The following is a 19,810-nucleotide window of genomic DNA, read 5'->3' as shown; positions in this document are numbered from 1 at the left end:
GTACGTGTATTGATGGTACGTGACTGTACATGTGAACCTTGTATGTGCTGGCGGTCAGCGCAACCTCGGAATTGGAACCTGTCATGGTGATCTCCTAAATCTGCAAAGTATGCGCAGTTGGAGAGTTGCCTGGGGCAGGAGAAGTCACAGAAGGAGAGGGATCTGCAATAACACAAGGCAAAGAGAGGGAGGACGGTTAGAGAAAGAAACTGTTGCTCAAGAGAGAAAATGCTGGAGAGGGAGATACACATTCTCTGCCCAGTTTCTACAGCGACGGATTGTTGAGCTCACACGAGGACGTATCCGGAGGTTGCTTTTGGCAACAGGTGATGTTTGTTTGCAAGATTCACTGAGTTTGCTATCGTCTTTGTGTTCTTGCAGGTGTAATCGCTTATTGAGACTAGACCAGGAGAAGGCTTTGGCCTCAATTTAAATCAAGAGGGCTGCCCAAAAACAGGGCATCCCCTGTCTGGAAAAAGCAAGTGTGTGGAGTCCCCCTCCCTTTCCTGCTCTCTATTTTCAACACAATAAAAAGCGCCCCTTGGCTGCCCTATTCTTGTGGAAAAAAAAGGGGGCCTTGATTCCTAGTGGCTGTCCAAATGCATATAAAAGCAACCCTGCCTCCTTCCAGCATCAGTTTCTAGAGGCGCCCCTGTTGTGGAGAGATCTTTACCGAGTTTTAATGGCTATGGATTGTGAAGCTCATGCAAGGAGATCCTACTTGAAGATTGCTTTCTGTACCGGAAGCAATAAGTGATGTTTGTTTGCGAGATTCGTAGAGTTTGCTATTGTGTTTTTGTTCTTGCAAGTATAACCTTTTCCAGAGACTAGAGCAAGAGAATGTTAGGATAACCCTTACTTCACCACGTGTGAACCATGCCCAGTCTAAGCTCCTCACGTCATTGTGTGAAACATTCCTACACCTAGCACTTCATTTGAATGCCACGTGGAGCATACACTTGTATAAATCTCCTCATGCACACAACACCTATCTAGGTGGATGCACTAGCATCTGCCATTAGTGCATCCACCACTTCCATCATTTGCATGCACTACTACATCTATAAATGGAGACCCTTTGTACAAAACCACTACCTCGATGAAATATAATCTATTGCATCCTTTTGTATAGTATTGAGTGTTATTTCAAGTGTCAGCTTAGGATAGGTCGTTCAATTATTATGAATGCGAGCAATAATTATCCGCCATGATTAATAAGTCTGACAAGTGGTATTAGAGCATATTGTTGTGAGACTTATTATCATTCATATATATATATATATATATATATATATATATATATATATATATATATATATATATATATATATATATATATATATGAAGCTGTGAAGTTGAGTGACGGGCCACGCTTTAATGGTTGAGAATACCAATGAAGGTGAGCCAAGGGCGAGGCAGTTTGCCTAGTGAGCAGGTTATTGTGTTGAATACGTCCACCTTCTGATTGGAGAAGGTGGATGACAGTCGGATGCACACGTAGCTTTCTGCAAGTTGAGTGTAGTGGCCCTTGTAGAGTTGCACAGGTGTTGCAACACCTTGGAGACAATTTTATCAATTGTCAATAGTGCCTTTTGACGTGTCCACCCATAAGAAAGCTTTCAATCCTTTGAGTGAATAAATTGTGGAATACAAAAGGCTTGTAAAAGCCTACAAGATAAGTGATAATATATATATATATATATTATCACTTATCTTGTAGGCTTTTACAAGCCTTTTGTATTCCACAATTTATTCACTCAAAGGATTGAAAGCTTTCTTATGGGTGGACACGTCAAAAGGCACTATTGACAATTGATAAAATTGTCTCCAAGGTGTTGCAACACCTGTGCAACTCTACAAGGGCCACTACACTCAACTTGCAGAAAGCTACGTGTGCATCCGACTGTCATCCACCTTCTCCAATCAGAAGGTGGACGTATTCAACACAATAACCTGCTCACTAGGCAAACTGCCTCGCCCTTGGCTCACCTTCATTGGTATTCTCAACCATTAAAGCGTGGCCCGTCACTCAACTTCACAGCTAGCATTGCCGTGGCCCATTGTGCACTGCGGCAGCTCTACTCTCATCAAGAGCCTCGGCCCCTGCAACTTGGCACCTCACTGGCTTGCCTCGCTGCACTGCTTCATCATCATCTGCAACGCTGTTGTCTATCAGCGCACTTATTGTGTGGTCCACCAGCTCCATCGGCTAGTCTCTGCAGGCTCGACTCGGATTGGCTGCAAGCCGTCTGCTGCGCACTCTGAATCAAACCCGATGCTCACACCAGCGCATAAGCCTTGCTACTAAGCCTCGTGAGAAATTACCAGCAAATTCGTTAATTTATTCAAGTAAGCTTTTAATAAGTTAACTAATCTTTCGTTCACACGATCAATATTGTGTGCAAATAATTGCTAAGGCGGTTGAGGCAATTGCAGCTCTCTTTTGCAAGTTCTAAATTGCTCTATCGCCTTTTTGCTCTCGCAATACCAACAAAAGGGTAATGCAAAGCGACTCCAATTCAACAAATCAACATGACACTTTGAGGATACACGCAACAAGGCTTTCAAGGCGGCAATATCAAGATGTATGTGTAGCGGAAGTGAATGATGGTGTATGGCTCAGGATGAGTGAACAATAAGTGCTCAAGGTTCCTTTTACTGACGGGAAGGGAGAGCCTTCCTTGGTTTAATGAGAGAATGTGCAATGACCAAACACGAGAGCAGAATGCAAACTCTGAGTGAGTGCAAGAGAGTACTAGAGAGAGAGAGAGAAGAGACGACACTAGATGGGGTCCCAAACTGCCCTCCAAGGGCCCCCCTCTCTATTGCTAGAGAGGTATTTGCTTTAGATTGCACAAAGTCTAGTATAATGCTTCTAGATGCTGTGGTACTTGATGATGCCGAAGTTGACGACGACGACGACGACGGTGACTGTGACGATGACGACGATGGGGTTGTCGTCAAGATAGGGATCTGCAATGCTAATGGCTGAAATCTGAAAACACTAGGTCATGCTGATGGGATCTGCAATTGTGGCGATACTGCGGGGTTGATCTGCAACCGCCGAGTCATGCAAGGGCTGAGGATACAAAATGCTCTGATCTGGGTTGGAATTGCAAAACTCTGGCTGTCAAGGGGACGTGGCAACTGCTAACTTTAGTTGTTGGTTTCTTTCCAAGGGGTTTTGTTTTGTTTTTGAGACCCTCTTCTTGAAGTAGCAAACGGTCGGACATTGCACGGCCAATGTGAATGGTAGTTTCACCCGCAGATGGGTAGTGGTCGGCACTGGAATTCGTATGGTAAGAGGATGTCTAGGCTCAGAGCAAGATCATATAGGTCCCCCCGTTGCACTTAGCAAGTTGGTGGATACTAGGAAGTGAACTCAATTAAGGCGTAAAGTCAAGGTGGGACTACCAACAAAAAGTATCCGACAGTTGGGCCACATTGCACTTTTGGATTCGGTCCCAATGAGGATAGATGGTCAGAAGACCAGTGGGAGCCCAATGGAAGCATCTCCTAAAATTTAGGAAACTGCTATTTTGAGCCGTGAAATGTGTTCGCGTCATTACCTCCGGTATGACTAGGGGAACATTTTACAACTCTACCGCGAAGTCAACTGGGCAATTGGTCAGGATATTTTTAAGCGGCGGACCTGAAACGGGCAAATGCTTGTAAATACGCCAAGTGTCGATTTTTCATGAACTTTCCCCTTGCAGAAAAATGGGCGCTGATTTTTAAGCTAGGAGAGGCCTCATTTCAGCTTTTGTCACAGGTTAAGAGCTATGGAGTGCTTCCTTTCCCTCTCATGTACAATGTGGTGCTAGGAGTGATGCCCTGCACACTACACACTGCTCTCTCTCTCCCCTACGTGCAGTTATGTGATGCCCCACAAGAGGGCTCCTCATTTGACTGATGTACAGCTGTGTGGGTTCATGCTTTTGTGCTGAGGCAAGAGCCTCCTTGAGCAGGAACAGGGGTAGCTAGCTGCTACTCCAAAGCAGGCACTGGTGAGGGTCACAACCTCACCATACAGGTGCAAAATCAGCGCTGTGTATGCGCTGTAATTTTACTGTTTTTCAGCCATACGGATACCAGAACCTTTGGGAATCGTGCCCCACTGGCAGAGGACAGTTAGGGGACTGTTTGGGGCTGAAAACAGGGCAAAAACCAGTAAATTCAGCGTGCTGAATTTACTGTTTTTGGGCAGGAATCAGAGGGTATACGTCAGTAGAAGCGAGTTCCAACAGGGGAATTGGTTTCGCGCAAGTTTTGGGGCTGTTATGTTGCCGAAATTTGGCTAAAACAGGCGGTATCTAGTGGGATACAGTCAAAGGATTCCCAGGACTCTTTTTTGTACTTTACCCTCCTAAAGAATAAAGAAATACCGAAAGGGGTGCCAATTTTGGGGCCTACAGCTTGTCGGCGTCTGCTCGGAGCATTTTAGCTTCCGAGCCGTATGTGTGTGTGTGATTAAGTGTTAATTCCCGTTACAGGTCACCTTTGCAAAGTGCTCTGTGTGTGTGTGTCTAAAGTAAAGAATTTCGGGTGAAAGCCAAAGTCTACCGCCCCACGGGCCGGTTTCATGGTTCTGTTGTCGGGACATCAATCACTTTTTCCTTAAAGAGTGAGCCTGGATTGTTTTGAAATAAAGACAAAGTGTGTAGGAACGCGGGGATTACACTATGACTGACAAGGGGAAGGGAATTATGGAAGAGTGTTCTTCTTCAAAGGAGAGGCAGGAGATTCCTATGGTTTTTGAGATTGGCGAGAGCTCACGGCCACGTCAGTTTGTACCTCCTGTCAACGTGAATGTCCCTCCAGTAGTAATGGGCTTTATGACTGGGCAACTTGAGGATGATGCGTTCAAGACCCAGTTAGTTGCCGCGGTGAATGTCTTTTCGAAGCTGGTGCAGAATCCGAGGTTTATGGAGTTCTTGCAAGCGCCACCAGTGCAACAGCAAAATACGCCGCGTACAGAGCTTGTTGATGCTCAAGCCGTGGTACTTCATGTGGCGCAGGAGGAAAGGGAACACTCGCATGTTGCGGAGTCGGGGGCTCCAAAGCAGGTTCCTCCCGTGCTTGAACAGGTGGCTAGAACGCCTATTCCACAGGTTATGCCAGTTCAACCGGCCACCTTTCAGAGCCAGCATGCTGTCTTGAATGGACAGGGAGCTGGATACCAGGCAATGCACTCAGTTTTTCCACCACCCACGGTACATCTTGGGTATTTCGGGGGTTGGATCAGTGTTCCAAAGTATGGCTGGTTATGCGCCTGGAAGTCAGCCGTACATGCTAGGAACAATGTTCGGGGGTATGCAAGGCATCATGCCAAACCCCATGTATGGTAGTATCGGCATGCAACAAGGTTTCCACTGCAACCAGGGCCAGTTTGGGGTGCCACAGGGTCATTTTGGCATGGCTGGTTTTTCTGGACAGCAGCCAGATATCGCACCTCTGACGCAAAATGTGAATGGCCAAGATGTGCCGATCATGCCTACTATAGTGCCCATGTTGCAAACCATCCCTTATGACAACTTGGGGACACTAGAGAAGCCGAAGGCTTACAAAGAAGGTGGTGCAGCAGTAAAGTTCAGTACCTTCAGTGGTTTCAAGGATAAGACAAAGGCCCTCACTTCCCTCCAGCAGTTTGATACAGCTTATGCGGGAGGGAATTTTACAGAGGCCTTGAAGGTCAGGAAAGCTGCCACTTTCTTAAAGGACAATGCGCTTACATGGTGGACGACATTGTTAATGCAAGGACAGGCACCCGCCACTTGGGTTTACTTCAAGTAAATGTTTGCATCTGCTTGGCTGTCAAATGAATTTGAAGCGGACGTCATGACAGATTGGCACCAACTTACTTCAGCTTCGTGCAAGAGCTTGTTGGAGTACAATAGGAGGTTTTGTAAAGCGTTACTCTCAGTGACTTCCTACAGATTTGTGCCACTGACAGAGCAGATAGAAAAGTACTGTAGTGGGTTGCCTAAAGGGCCTCGCGATTACTGTACAAAGAACAGAGTGGCTACCCTTACTCAGCTTATGGAAGTTGCGAACACTGGTCTTGCCTTGTTGAAAGGAGAGGACAGTGGATTTCCGAGCAGTGACAAAGGAGGGCAGCAAAAGAAAAATTCAGCGAAGAAGCCCTTTGTGAAAACGGCTTCTGATGCGTCACAGGGGTCAGAAAAGGCCACCAAAGACAAGGATTCAGCCGGGACTTCTGGATCGCAGGCAAAGAAACAGAAAAGGAAGCCTTTTGTGCGCAAGTCGCTCGAGGAAAAGAAGGTCCTAATGGCTGAGAACAAATGCTTTATATGCGAGCATCCTGATCACTTTTCTATCAATTGTCCACAAAGGAAAAGACCAGCTGACTCAAAGGATAAAGAAGACCAGAAAGGCAAGAAGCCTAAACCCACGGCAGGTTTAGTGCCAGACATGGTGGGTGACAGGCCCAGCACAGATGCCAGTGAGTTATGCAGGGCATGGGGTAAAGTTAGGGATCAAACGACACTCATCTTCTTTGATCCAGGTGCCAAAGCCAACTTTATCTCACCAGAGTTAGCTATGAAGCTGGGCATCAGAGCTGAAGAGATGGGGTACACAGCACAGGCAGGGTTGGCATGTCCTGGCCACTCAGAGTGTGTTACTCCCATCATTGGAAAACTGCGTCTGCATATTCAGTCGTATGTGGACACTGAAGAGTTTTACATCATGCCGTTGGAAGGTTGTGACGCCTTGTTGGGGATCTCGTGGATGTTCCGAGTGCATGGAGTCTTGGATGCCTACAACAAAAAGATCATTGTACAACATAGGGGCAAAACTCACATCTTGGATGTAAAGCTTAAAGGAGAGTCAGTCCCTATTGTATCTGCTTCTGCTATCACTTCTGCAATAAAGAATCATCTTTCTGTGTACTTGATTTTTGCACGTGATGTCTCAGATAGTGATCAGTCAAATTTATCTGTGTTAGATAAAGAAAGGTCAGCATTTTTGCAAAAGTTTAGTGACTATTTTTCTGATTCATTACCGTCGCAATTGCCGCCAGAGAGACCTGAGGACCATCGGATAGATTTGGTGCCAGGGTGTAGCCCACCAAATAGACCTCCCTACAGGGTTAGTGCGGCGCAGCAGAAAGAGATTATGGGCCAGGTTGAGGAGTTATTAGAGAAGGGACTGATTCAGCCTAGTTCTTCACCCTTTTGCTCCCCGGTGCTCCTAGTGCAGAAGAAGGATGGCTCATGGCGCATGTGTTTTGATTACCGTGCGTTGAATAAGAATACCATCAAGAATAGGTTCCCTATTCCTAGAATTGATGATATTCTCGATCGTTTAGAGGGTGCTGCAATTTTCAGCAGGATAGACCTTAAGAGTGGGTACCATCAGATTCGTATAAGGCCAAAGGATGTGCACAAGACTGCGTTTAGAACGACATTTGGTCTTTATGAGTTTCTAGTGATGCCGTTTGGGCTAACAAATGCTCCTGCCACGTTCAACAGAATGATGGACCGGATTTTCCGCTCACATCAACAGTTTATTGGAACGTTCTTCGATGACATGATAGTGTATTCGAAGAATGAAGAGGAGCATAGGCGTCACTTGATCATTGTGTTTGAAGAGCAGCGCAGTCACAGGTTACTTGTCAATCCTAAGAAAAGTGAATTCTTTCTCGAAGAGATCCACTTTCTTGGCCATATAGTCTCAAAGGATGGTGTTAGAATGGATCCCGCAAAGGTCGAAGCTATCAAGACATGGTCAGACTTGAAGACTGTGCACGATGTCAGAAGCTTCTTGGGATCGTGTTCCTACTATAGAAGGTTTATCAGAAATTTTGCAGAGATAGCATCGCCTCTTCACGCTTTGCAAAGAAAGAGGTCACTTTCAGATGGACCCAAAAAGAGATTTCAGCTTTTAGTCTCTTAAAGGAAAAGTTGACTTCACATCCAGTTATTGTTTTGCCAGATCTCAGGAAGTCATTTGTGGTCCAGTGTGACGCGTGTGGCAGTAGCATCGGAGCAGTGCTAATGCAAGATGGACGGGTAGTAGCTTATGAAAGCCGAATTTTGCAAGGGCTAGAGAGGACTATGTAAGTCTATGAGAAAGAGCTCTTGGCCGTGATTCATGCGCTCTCTAGCTGGAAGCACTACCTCTTAGGTGCTGATTTTGTTGTCCAAACAGATCATCAGAGCTTGCGATACTTCTTGACACAGTCAAAGTTATCCGAAAAGCATATGCGATGGGCAAACATTCTTTCCATGCTCCACTTCCAGATTATGCATGTGGAAGGCAAGAAGAATGTTGTGGTTGATGCGTTATCAAGAAAGCCACAAATTTCAGCTGTGTCAACTCCTTATCATCATGAGTTAGATGACATGAAGGAACAATATACTGTTGATGAGGATTTGGCAAGGATCTTTGAACAATTACAAGAGGGGCAACATCACGAGCACTACCTCCTCAGAGATGGTTTTATGATGATGCATGGCAGACTTTGTGTCACTAGGCCACTGCGACATAAGGTCATGGAAGAGAGTCATGTCCCACCGTATGCAGGGCATCGTGGCATCGATGCAACGGTTAGAGCAGTAGAGACATTCTTCTATTGGCCTACCTTGACGAGAGATGTGGATGCCTTTGTGCGAGTATGCATAGTTTGCCAAAAGGTCAAGTTTGACAGGCAAAAGGCACCAGGGTTGTTACAACCACTGCCGATTCCGAATAAGCCATGGGAAAGCATTGGTATGGACTTTATCTTTGATCTTCCAAGGACGCTAATAGGGAATGATGGTATATGGACCATTATATGCAGGTTTAGCAAGCAGGCCCATTTTATCCCTGTCAGGAAGAAGATAAAATCTAATCAGATAGCACGCTTGTTCATGTACAATGTGTTTAAGTACCATGGTATGCCACAATCGATTATCAGTGATCGTGATCCTCGCATGACCAGTTTGTTATGGAGAGGATTGTTTGAGAACATGGACACTACGCTCAAGTTCTCGTCTTCGTTTCATCCACAAACTGATGGACAGTCAGAAGAGGCTAATTCTACTGTCTTAGATCTGCTGAAATGCTATGTGTCAGATAATAAGGCAAGTGGGAACAATATTTGCCTATGCTTGAGTATGCGTACAATAATGCGGTGCATTCGTCTACTGGCAAAGCACCTTTTGAGATTGTTGAAGGCGGTAAAAAGGTTCCTCCCATTTTGCATACAAAGGACAAGATCTTTGAGGCAGATCGATATGTTGAGAACATGGATGAGATGTATAAGAAGATTAAAGTTGCCTTGGAGAATACTCAAGCAAAGGAGAAAAAGGCTGCTGATCGTCACCGTCGTGAATTGCTACTATCACTTGGTGATTGGGTTCTGTCAAGGTTCGAAAAGGCAAGGTTAAAGAAGATGAAGGGCAAGGAACAGCTGTTTCCTAAGCTCAACATGCGTTACTATGGGCCTTTTCAAGTGCTTGACAAGATCAGCGATGTGGCTTACAGGCTGAAATTGCCTGATGCATGGAAGATTCATAATGCGTTTCACGTGAGTCTTCTAAGACCCTTCATGGGTGATGTGCCAGAAGATCTGCCAGATGAGGATCAGCCAGAAGTTGAGGAACTTGATGAAATCCTCGTACTTGAGCAAGTTTTGGCACATAAGGACAGAAAAGTTAAAGGACAAGTTGCAAGACGCTATTTGGTGAAGTTGAAAAACTATCCGCCTATGGATGCAAAGTGGATGGAAGAGCATGAACTGTCAGAGTCACCAAATGTATTGCAGCTTTACCTTGAAGCCTTTGGGTTATAGCCTACTTATGCCCCAACCCGTGTGCAAAGGAGGGGTAATGATAGAGCTAGTACATCAAATGTACATATGAATTCAGTGTAATGGATGGAAATGACAAAAGTATGAAGGCCTCATTAAGTCATTTGTATCTATATGTTATGACCTTTTTTGCGGATACATGCGATGATAAAAGAGTGTTAATAGCACAAGATCATCAATGGTGTGTATTTATGGTATGCAATCAAGGACGTTTACGATTTCAAGAGGGGGGTATGTCACGGGGACGTGGCAATTGTTAACTATGTCACGAGGACGTGGCAACTGCTAACTTTAGTTGTTGGTTTCTTTCCAAGGGGTTTTGTTTTGTTTTTGAGACCCACTTCTTGAAGTAGCAAACGGTCGGACATTGCAGGGCCAATGTGAACAGTAGTTTCACCCGCAGATGGGTAGTGGTCGTTACTGCAATTCGTATGGTAAGAGGATGTCTAGGCTCAGAGCAAGATCATATAGGTCCCCCCCGTCGCACTTAGCAAGTTGGTGGATACTAGGAAGTGAACTCAATTAAGGCGTAAAGTCAAGGTGGGACTACCAACAAAAAGTATCCGACAGTTGGGCCACATTGCACTTTTGGATGCGGTCCCAATGAGGATAGATGGTCAGAAGACCAGTGGGAGCCCAACGGAAGCATCTCCTAAAATTTAGGGAACTGCTATTTTGGGCCGTGAAATGTGTTTGCGTCATTACTTCCGGTATGACTAGGGGAACATTTTACAACTCTGCCGCGAAGTCAACTGGGCAACCGGTCAGGATATTTTTAAGCGGCGAACCCGAAACGGGCAAATGCTTGTAAATACGCCAAGTGTCGATTTTTCATGAACTTTCCCCTTGCAGAAAAATGGGCGCTGATTTTTAAGCTGGGAGAGGCCTCATTTCAGCTTTTGTCACAGGTTAAGAGCTATGGAGTGCTTCCTTTCCCTCTCATGTATAGCGTGGTGCTAGGAGTGATGCCTTGCACACTACACACTGCTCTCTCTCTCCCCTACGTGCAGTTATGTGATGCCCCACAAGAGGGCTCCTCATTTGACTGATGTACAGCTGTGTGGGTTCATGCTTTTGTGCTGAGGCAAGAGCCTCCTTGAGCAGGAACAGGGGTAGCTAACTGCTACTCCAAAGCAGGCACTGGTGAGGGTCATAACGTCACCATACAGGTGCAAAATCAGCGCTGTGTATGTGCTGTAATTTTAGTGTTTTTCAGCCATACGGACACCAGAACCTTTGGGAATCGTGCCCCACGAGCAGAGGACAATTAGGGGACTGTTTGGGGCTGAAAACAGGGCAAAAACCAGTAAATACAGCATGCTGAATTACTGTTTTTGGGCAGGAATCAGAGGGTATACGCCAGTAGAGGCGAGTTCCAGTAGGGGAATTGGTTTCGCGCAAGTTTTGGGGCTGTTATGTTGCCGAAATTTGGCCAACAGGCGGTATCTAGTGGGATTCAGTCAAAGGATTCCCAGGACTCTTCTTTGTACTTTACCCTCCTAAAGAATAAAGAAATACCGAAAGGGGCGCCAATTTTGGGGCCTACAGGTTGTCGGTGTCTACTCGGAGCATTTTAGCTTCCGAGCCGTGTGTGTGTGATTAAGTGTTAATTCCTGTTACAGGTCACCTTTGCAAAGTGCTCTGTGTGTGTGTCTAAAGTAAAGAATTTCGGGTGAAAGCCAACGTCTACCGCCCCACGGGCCGGTTTCACTGGCTGTCTTGGCTGAAAACTGAAAACGCCAGGCTGATCTACTGTTGGTTGGTCAATGCGGCGAGGATCTGCAAGGGGGAGTTGCGGTCCGGCGAAGCTAAGGGCTGAAAACTGAAAACACTTGGCTGAACTGCTGAGCAAACGCTGGGAGGGCCTGTGCATCTGATGCGTGTGCTCTCCTTTTGTCATCTACTCTCTAGTGGCGCCAAGGGCGTTCCTATATAGGTGCCAATTCTTGGGTCGAGCAGTATCCTTTTAGCCCCCACGATTCAGGACTAGTAATAAGCGATAAAGTCACTTATTAATAAAAATGCCAATAAGAGGTGGTTCCCACACGCGGTTAGGAACTGGGTTCCGCGGTGGAAAATGCTCATGCTCGGTATTGGCTACTAATGCTAATGATCCTGGGTTGTGTAATAAGAGGGTATACAGCTACTCCAAGTGCCTGGACATGCACGACTTGCGCACATGCTCACAAGGTTGCCAGAACACTTCCTATGCTTCCTAAACCCTAGAAGTAGGAACAACTTGTCCATGTATATACAAAGTTAGATGTGCACGTGACATCCCCCTTTATCAAGGTGAGATATGGGTATCGAGCTGTATGGCGTCTGTAGAGTCCGCCAACAACTCTTGGGATCTTGCGAAGTCCTCCTCGCCGGCCCACTCTGTTGCGTGTGTCGAGTGATACTTGAACTTCATGAAGGTTTGCAATGCTCGCTTCTTTGGGCCACGCCAAAAGCGACAGAATTATCTGATGCGGCTCCAATGCTGCAACTGTTGGGTTAAAGGTCTAATTAACTCCTTTTTGTACATTTTTATACTTTGTCCAGGTTCACATTGAACTTAGACACATTTTTTTAACGTCACTTATAATAAAAGTAGAAAAGCCCAAAACTCACTTATGGAGTTTTCCCCAAAAATGTGCGAGCTCTCTCTCTCTCTCTCTCTCTCTCTCTCTCTCTCTCTCTCTCTTTGTGATTTCGATCTCTAGCGCTAGCTCTTTGTTGCACTGTGCCTTGCTCTACCCGACCCAATTCCTGCACTCCTTCACCTCGGGCATCTACCGGCAGCCCCTGCTTCGTGCTTTTAACTGGTTTCAGAACCCGAGGGTTTTAAAACAGCCTTGCGCAGTTTGTTGGACAACAAGTTGAATTTGCTCTCCCGCGATCAGTTTCGCTTCCATCGCGAAGCCCCTTGCTTCAGGGGTCGAGAAGGTCACCAAAACAACCCAAAATAGGTTGTTTTTATGTCAAAACATGTGATTTACAGGTTAAAACAGCAATACGTAGGTGTACCAAATTTATGGGAACACATGTATTGATGTTTTGTGCGAGGATTTGAGTCAAAAGTTAAGTACATGTGATTTAAATCGCTTATTCAGCTGAAAATGAAAATTTAGACAGTTTCATGTAAAGAAATTGTGGCCTATCGTATGCAAAGTCTTGTGGTTGCTCCTATTTGCTTAAATTTTCAGATTATTGCATCTATCTTGTATACACACTTGTGGTTGAGTTAAGATGGCCTCTTCTTCTTCCGCATCTGACACTAAAAGTTTGATGGAAATCAAACGGCGCGATGGTCAAGGCTTCGATCTTTGGCAAGAACGCATGCAAGGTATCCTTTTCTTAAAGGATTGTGAAGATGCATTGAAACAGAATAAGCCGCCTGTGACTTGGAGTGGGCCAAGTTGAATAAAAAGGCCATGGTCTACATCAAAATGGCTATCAATGATGACATTTTGACGGACATCAAGCGTTTGGAATCTGCTTATGCAATGTGGCAAAAGCTAAAGTCAAATTATGAGAACATGATGCCTGTGAACCAGGTGCATTTGATGTGAAAGTTGGTGAATATGCAGCTTGATGACTCAAAGTCAGCTACTGAGCATTTGAGTGCTTTTACAAGTGTGTTGAGTTAGTTGCAGGACAATGGGCTTCAACAATTTGATGATAAGCTGAAAGCTATTTTCTTTTTTTTTTTCCGAGAAAAAGATCCTTCTATTAGTTAATGAGAACTGCCCGTAGGGCTACATCCACCTCTCCAAGAGAGGGCTACAACAAGAATGATGGGGAGACTCTCCCAGTGAAAAAAGAAGCATATGTACAATGAGGCTAAATCAAGAAATGGGAGGAGGGAAGAGCCACACAGGTGGACAGTAGTGCCATCTGAGCACCCCCGTGGCTATGGTGAAGAAAGGCCCAGGGCGCCAGAGTCCAAGGAAAGCCTCGCCGCGCTCTCGCATGCAGTCGGAGCTACCCTGTAGTCCCTCAAGCTGTCCTCTGAGAGTATGGATCAGCTCTAGCCAAAAGTCACGAACAGTCTTTGCTGGTGGTACAAGGCGAGCCTCAAAGATGCGAAAACAGCGGGCCTGCCAGATGAACCAAAGTGTCAGGCCATTGATGAGCTCCCAACACTCATCTCTCTCACTGCACCACTCCTGTGGAGTAAGCTCTGTAGTAGGCTGGAGTGTAGGTCGCCCCCCCTGCATCGCTATCATCCTACTGGTGGAAGATAGCTCAAACTGGAGTGCCGGGCCCGTGAGGGTGGACCAAGCCGCTGCCCCCCAAGTGTACTGTCGAGCCGTGGAGAGGGCAGGCATCAGCTGAAGAACTCGTAGCCAACACCTGCTGGGCCGAGGGACAGTCCCAAAGACAATGCCGCTGACTCTCCACCAACTGGTCACAAGCTGCACATGTGGCCGAGAGACCACTATGTACAAGCCAGCTCCCTACTGCTGTGGCTCTGTGTGCAACCACCCACTGAAACAAAGTGACGTGTCTCGGCTGTCTGGAGTCCCACAGCCTCTGCCAAAAGGCTGCCAAGAAATCTACTGTGAGGTCCTCCTCCTGCCAATGACGTGCTGCAGCGGGGCGGGCCTCTCTGTGCGGCAAGTATATGACGTCCAAGCCGAACAGTGTACTGAAAGAAAGGGACTCCTGGGCGGTCTACAGAAGAGAAGGGGTCCCTCCATAGCCACTCACGAGGATCCCACTGTACTTGTGCCAGTGGACAACACTCCCAAGCCCACAGCCTCCAGTGTCCAGTCTCAAGAGCTGTTGGGTCAGGGTCCCAAGATCAAAGCAAACTCACAGCGAAGCGGTCCTCCAGTCTCCGGCTCAAACCAACTCGGCGCATCTCTGTAAAGATCCATCTGGTCGAAGGTTGCCAAGGGCCTCCTGACTGAGGCACCCTGGCACGAAGCCTCTGCAGCAAGAACTCCTTCCAGGGCTCCTCGCCCGGAAGAAGTCCTCTGACAACGAACTTCCCAAGAAGGGCTCTGCTGGATCAATGATCCAAAGCCCTCCCTGAGAACAAGGAAGTGTGATGACCGACCAAGCCACCTTGGCTCGGGCAATCTGAGTGTCACGACCTGACCAAAGGAAGTTCCTGATCAGCCTCTCTACCTGGCTGATACAAGAACTCGAGAAGATCCAGCAGGAAGTGATGTACCACATAGTCGCCAACAGAACCTGATTGGCAACTACTACTCTGCCAGCCAGCGAAAGGCGTGCTGAGCTCCAATGTAACAGCTTTCTCCTGATGGACAGGAGAAGCGGAGCAATCTGTTGCTCGTGGGACAAGTCCAGGCCAACCTGACAACCCAAGTATCGAACTGCAGTCCCTGGGGGAATCCATCTAAAACCCTCTCCTAGCATCCAATCTGGCACAGGAGCACTGCCAACCGAGAAAGCCACTGTCTTTCTCCAGTTGATCAGTGCGCCCGATGCACAACAGAAGGTCTCTAAAGCCTGCTCACATCTGTGAAGATTGGCCTCCTGGCCCTCTAAGTACAAGGCTGAGTCGTCGGCAAACTCAGCGTCCAGAAGCTCATCTCCCCGTATAGGGAGTGCTAAGCCCCTCAGACCAACCTGCTGTGACACCAAAAATCTGCTCATCGCCTCCGCATAGAACAGAAAGAGGAAGGGGGCAAGAGGACAACCCTGTCTGACCGATCGTGTGAGCATGAAATGCTCACCTCTACCTCTTGCTTGTACAAAGCTGTTTGTACAAAGCTGACACCCCTCTGATCCAAGCATCAGAGAAGCCCATCCTGCGTAAAGTGCCCTCTAGAAAGTCCTAGTCAACTCTGTTGTATGCCTTCTCAAAATCGAGAAGAAGAATCACAAGGTCCTCCCCACGGAGCCGTGCCAAGGCAGAAGCCTCCCAAAAAGTGAAGATGTTGTCAAGGATACTGCGTTCCTTGACAAAGCCTGTCTGAGTCCCATAGATAAGGCTCTCCAAAAGTGGCTGAATCCTCAAACTCAGAGCCTTGGCAAGAATTTTGTAGGCTGAGTTGAGGATGGTGATGGGGCGCCACTGTCGAATCTCATCCAAGGAGCCACCCTCCTTAGGAATGAGGTAAATCAGGCCCTCACTCATGCTATCAGGCATCACTCCTGTGTGCAAAATGTTTTGAAAGGCACTGCAAAGATCTGGGCCAAGCAGGTCCTAGTACTCCAAGAAAAAGCTGGGAGTCAACCCATCCTCACCTGGACAGCTACCACGAGGAAGGGCCCTAAGAGCCGTGTGCAGCTCCTCAAGCTGAAGTGGCAGCTCTAGCCTTTGGCGCATCTCCTCTGTCACAAGACAAGGCATCTGTGCCCAAACTTGCTCCCTGCATGCATCCTGCCGCTTTGACTGGGGCTCAGCCGACAGTAACTCACGGTAAAAGTCAGTAGCAACTGCACGCATATCCTCGGGTTCACAAACGACTGACCCATCGGGTCTCCTCAACTAATTGACCTTGGCATGCGAGTGCCGAGGTCCCACTGTCTCAAAGAAAGCACCTGTCACTCTGTCACCCACCTGAGTCCACTGAGATGCCTGTTGGTGAAAGGCAAACTCATGACGCCTTTCCTCTGTGCAAGCAAGCTCCTGTCGAGCAAGAAAAAAATGGCTAAGCTGAGCTAGGCCTGAGGCCACTCTGTCTGCAGGAAGAGCTTGGCTGTCCATGCCCTCTGTCCAGAGAGCCTCTACCCGCTCTCTGAGTGCCGAGTCCAACAAGACCCTCTCTGGGATGCGAAGCATCGTGCTCCCACTCCTCTGCCTGTCTGCCACTGTGAGGATCACGGGTGCATGGTCCGAGAAGGATGTCCCTGCCATGATGCCCACTGATCTCCCCAAGTCACTGAAGTGATCACTAGTGTAGAAGCGATCTATCCGCGATAGATTTACTCCTCCCACTCTGCGGTCCGATCTAGAGAAAACAAGACTCTCTGGAGGCCTCACAAAGCCAGAGTGCTGCCATGTATCCGAGACCCTCAAAGTTAAACAAAACCTCTCCCAAGCTGCTAACTCCACTCCATGCACGGTAGCATGGCTGCCTCCAATCCTGTCAGAAGGGTCCTCCAACATGTTGAAATCCCCTCCTACACACCAATGGTCAGCTTGTGGCAAAGACTCAACAATCTGCGACCAAAACTCTGCACGAGCACTCGCCGCATTGGGCGCATAGATGTTCAGGAAGCCCACAAGGCCACCCTGAACCTGCATAGTGATCCACTTAGCCCTGCTTGGCACAATAATCCCTCTGCCCACAATGGCCTGCTGCAATGAGTCCGCAATAGTCATACATACCCCACCCTGGATACCTCCAGGTCCAAAAGCAGCTGACCAAAAGGTGTCATATCGTCCACGCAAAATCTGACCACAACGCCGAATGCGGCTCTCAGACAAATGGTGCTCCTGAAGCATGAGGAGATCAATCTCTCCACCCACAAGGCAGCGCTGAAGCTCCTGACGCAATCGGCCCTGCTGTCGCTGAAACTGGGGCCCACCTAGTCTCTGCACGTTCCACGAGACGATCCTCATGGGGAACGAGAGAGAACAGATGCTGTCGCAGCAGCAAGTCGGGATATCTTCGAGGCTGGCTTGGATGGGGAGTAATCCGCATCCGAGCGTCCTCTAGATAGGCGAGACTGCAGTGAGTGCCTAGCCCAAGCCCAAGTAGAGCGAGCCGTGCGTAAAGCAACCTCCTCTGTCCAGGAGTCCGCATGAATGTATACATAGCAAGGCAAACACTGCGTATCAGCAAAAAAGTACATCACAATGTGCCTACATCCTGCTGAGTCTGGGGGTGTCACCGCAAACTTGGCCAGTGGCCACAAAGTCTGCAGCAAATTTGTAACTCCAAGTTCACCCATGTGGTGAGAGAACTCGAGAACCTGTGTACGCAACCATCCCACCACTAAGTCGAGGGACCACTCTATCTCGGTCCTACCACAGAGGGGGAAGGAGAAACCAACTGCTAAGTCCAAGGCCTCTGCCCCCCTAGCTGCGAGGAACAAAGCGTGGACCCTGAGGCAGGCTGCCTCGTGGTCTGCTGCGGAATCGCCGAGAAAGCGAGTGAACCCGTAGTCGAAGAAATCCCAGCGGCGTCGGAGGTCAATGCTCGTCAGACCACGGGGGATGGCTGTAAGGGAAGAAGTCTGAATCTGCAGAGGGGGTCGCAAGAAGGGCAGACCCTCTCTCGGTAGGCGACTCGTGGTAAAGGCGCTGCCAAGAGATCTCCTAGCCGCCGGCGAGGGACCAGTCTCCCGAGTCGACTGTGGAACTGGAGCAGGAGGGGGGGGAGAAGGAGCGGGGGGGGGGGGCGGAGGGGAAGAGAAGCGGGGTGGGGCGGTAGAAGTAGATGGGCGAGGAGGGGAGTGGGCGGGAGCAGATGGCGGGGGGGAGGATGAGTAGGAGGAGGGGAACTCTGAAGGTGGGGAAGCTGGCGAGGGTGAAGTGGAGGTGGAGGATGGCGTAGGAGGCTCCTCCTGCTCAAGAGGGCCAAAACGGTTCCCCGTGGGAACCCACTGCTGCTGAGTCGGCACCTGCGGGCCACTCTGAGGGCCAAGCTGTCGCTGTGGCCCCTGGTGACGACGGCCACGGGCCTGCTGCCACCCCTCCTCCGTTGGAGCCCCATGCTCGGAGGGTGGCTCCGAATTTGTGCGTTGCGCCGCTGGCCGTGGCTGCGGCCCAGCCTTGGCAGGCTGGGGCTAAGGCTGAGGCTGAGGTGGCTGAGGTGTAGGTCGAGGCCTCCTCCGTGGACATGCCTTCGCTAAGTGGCCCATCTGTCTGCAAATGAAGCACTGGTTCGGGAGACCCGAGTACTCAACACTCTGTCTAAACCAACTCCCACTCACCCGAGGCAGAAGGATGGCCTTCGAGAGCGTGTGGGTATCTCTGACCAAAACTCGAACTGAGGGAATGCCAGCCGCCTTGGCAGCTACTGATGCCGCCGTGCGAGGTGACTCCAGGACAGTCCCGATGGCGGAGCCAATCCTGGAGAGAAGTGGTAGGTACTCCCTCCGTAAACCCGGAAAGCAGACTGAGATGGGGATGTCTGCCTCCTCTACTAGCACGTCCGAAGTCGGGTCAAAACCATGTCGCCACTGTCGAAAGTGGGCGCGTGATGCTCGGATGGCCAGTGGACTCATAGCAATGACCTTGGAAGCCATCTCGGAGGTCTCGAACTCGATCTGGTAGTATCCCCGTCCGAGAATCTGGACATCCAAGATCTTGCCCACCTCTGCGAGAAGGCGGGCCTGGAGAAGGTCTCGCAGCTCTCCTCTGCTAGGTCGGGTGGCGAGAACCTTGCAGATGACCGAAGTCGCCTGCAATCTCTCTACCTCTGCGACAAGGCTCGCTTGCTCTGTAGGCGATAGAGCAAGTCGAATGGTGGACTCAGCGGGGTCGGGCGAGGGGGCTTCTGGCGAGTCCCTCTGTGGTGAAGCTGGAGTCTCCATCTGTGTCTACTGCTGTGGCGTAAGAAGGTGGCGACGACGGGAGGGCGGTGCAATTCGGCGCGCCAACCACTGCTCCAAAGAAATGAAACAGGTGCCGAAGGTGTCGATTTGCAGAGAGTCGTTGATGCGGAGGAACCCCACGGGCGGGCTAGCGGGCCAAGGCCGAGGGGGGGGAGGGGGGTGTGTGTGCAACGGACAGGTATGGATAAGGGTAGCGCGAGGGGGGGCAGCGGGCGGGCAGGGATAAGGGCAGCGCGAGGGGGGGCAGCAGGGGACTGGGGCGGGGGGGGGGGGGGGGGGGGAGGCAACTAGCTGAGGAGGGTAGCGTGGGGGGGGGGGGGGGGGGGCAGCGGCAGCGCTGGGGGGAGGATGGGAGCGATGGGGTTAGCACAGTAGCAGCGAGCGCGTCCTACAGGCAAGGCCGTACCCGAAGATGATGATTTTTTGTTTGGTATCTGAAAGCTATTTTCTTGCTTATGACATTGCCAGATACTTGGGAAACATTGGTTGTCTCTTTGAGTCACAGTCCCACCCTCCGGTATGATGGTGTGA

At 49.0% G+C, this 19,810-nt stretch overlaps 1 protein-coding gene across 9 annotated transcripts in view; it reads left to right on the top strand.

Moving 5' to 3' along the window:
* LOC147439748 (uncharacterized) overlaps positions 1–19,810 on the top strand; it is a 45,374-nt gene that overhangs the window by 3,441 nt on the left and 22,123 nt on the right. Inside the window, exon 6 of one of the 9 annotated variants that reach the window (XM_086485536.1) lies at positions 118–326. The exons of the other annotated variants lie outside the window; for them this stretch is intronic. Within the exon in view, the coding sequence (XP_086341662.1) occupies positions 118–326 (209 nt within the window). The remainder of the gene's footprint in view (positions 1–117; positions 327–19,810) is intronic. 9 annotated transcript variants of the gene reach the window in all.

Source organism: Adiantum capillus-veneris, chromosome 16, assembly GCF_014529385.1.
Source record: "Adiantum capillus-veneris isolate H3 chromosome 16, ASM1452938v2, whole genome shotgun sequence".
NCBI classification, from domain to species: domain Eukaryota; kingdom Viridiplantae; phylum Streptophyta; class Polypodiopsida; order Polypodiales; family Pteridaceae; genus Adiantum; species Adiantum capillus-veneris.
This window is presented reverse-complemented; position numbering and strand designations above follow the sequence as displayed.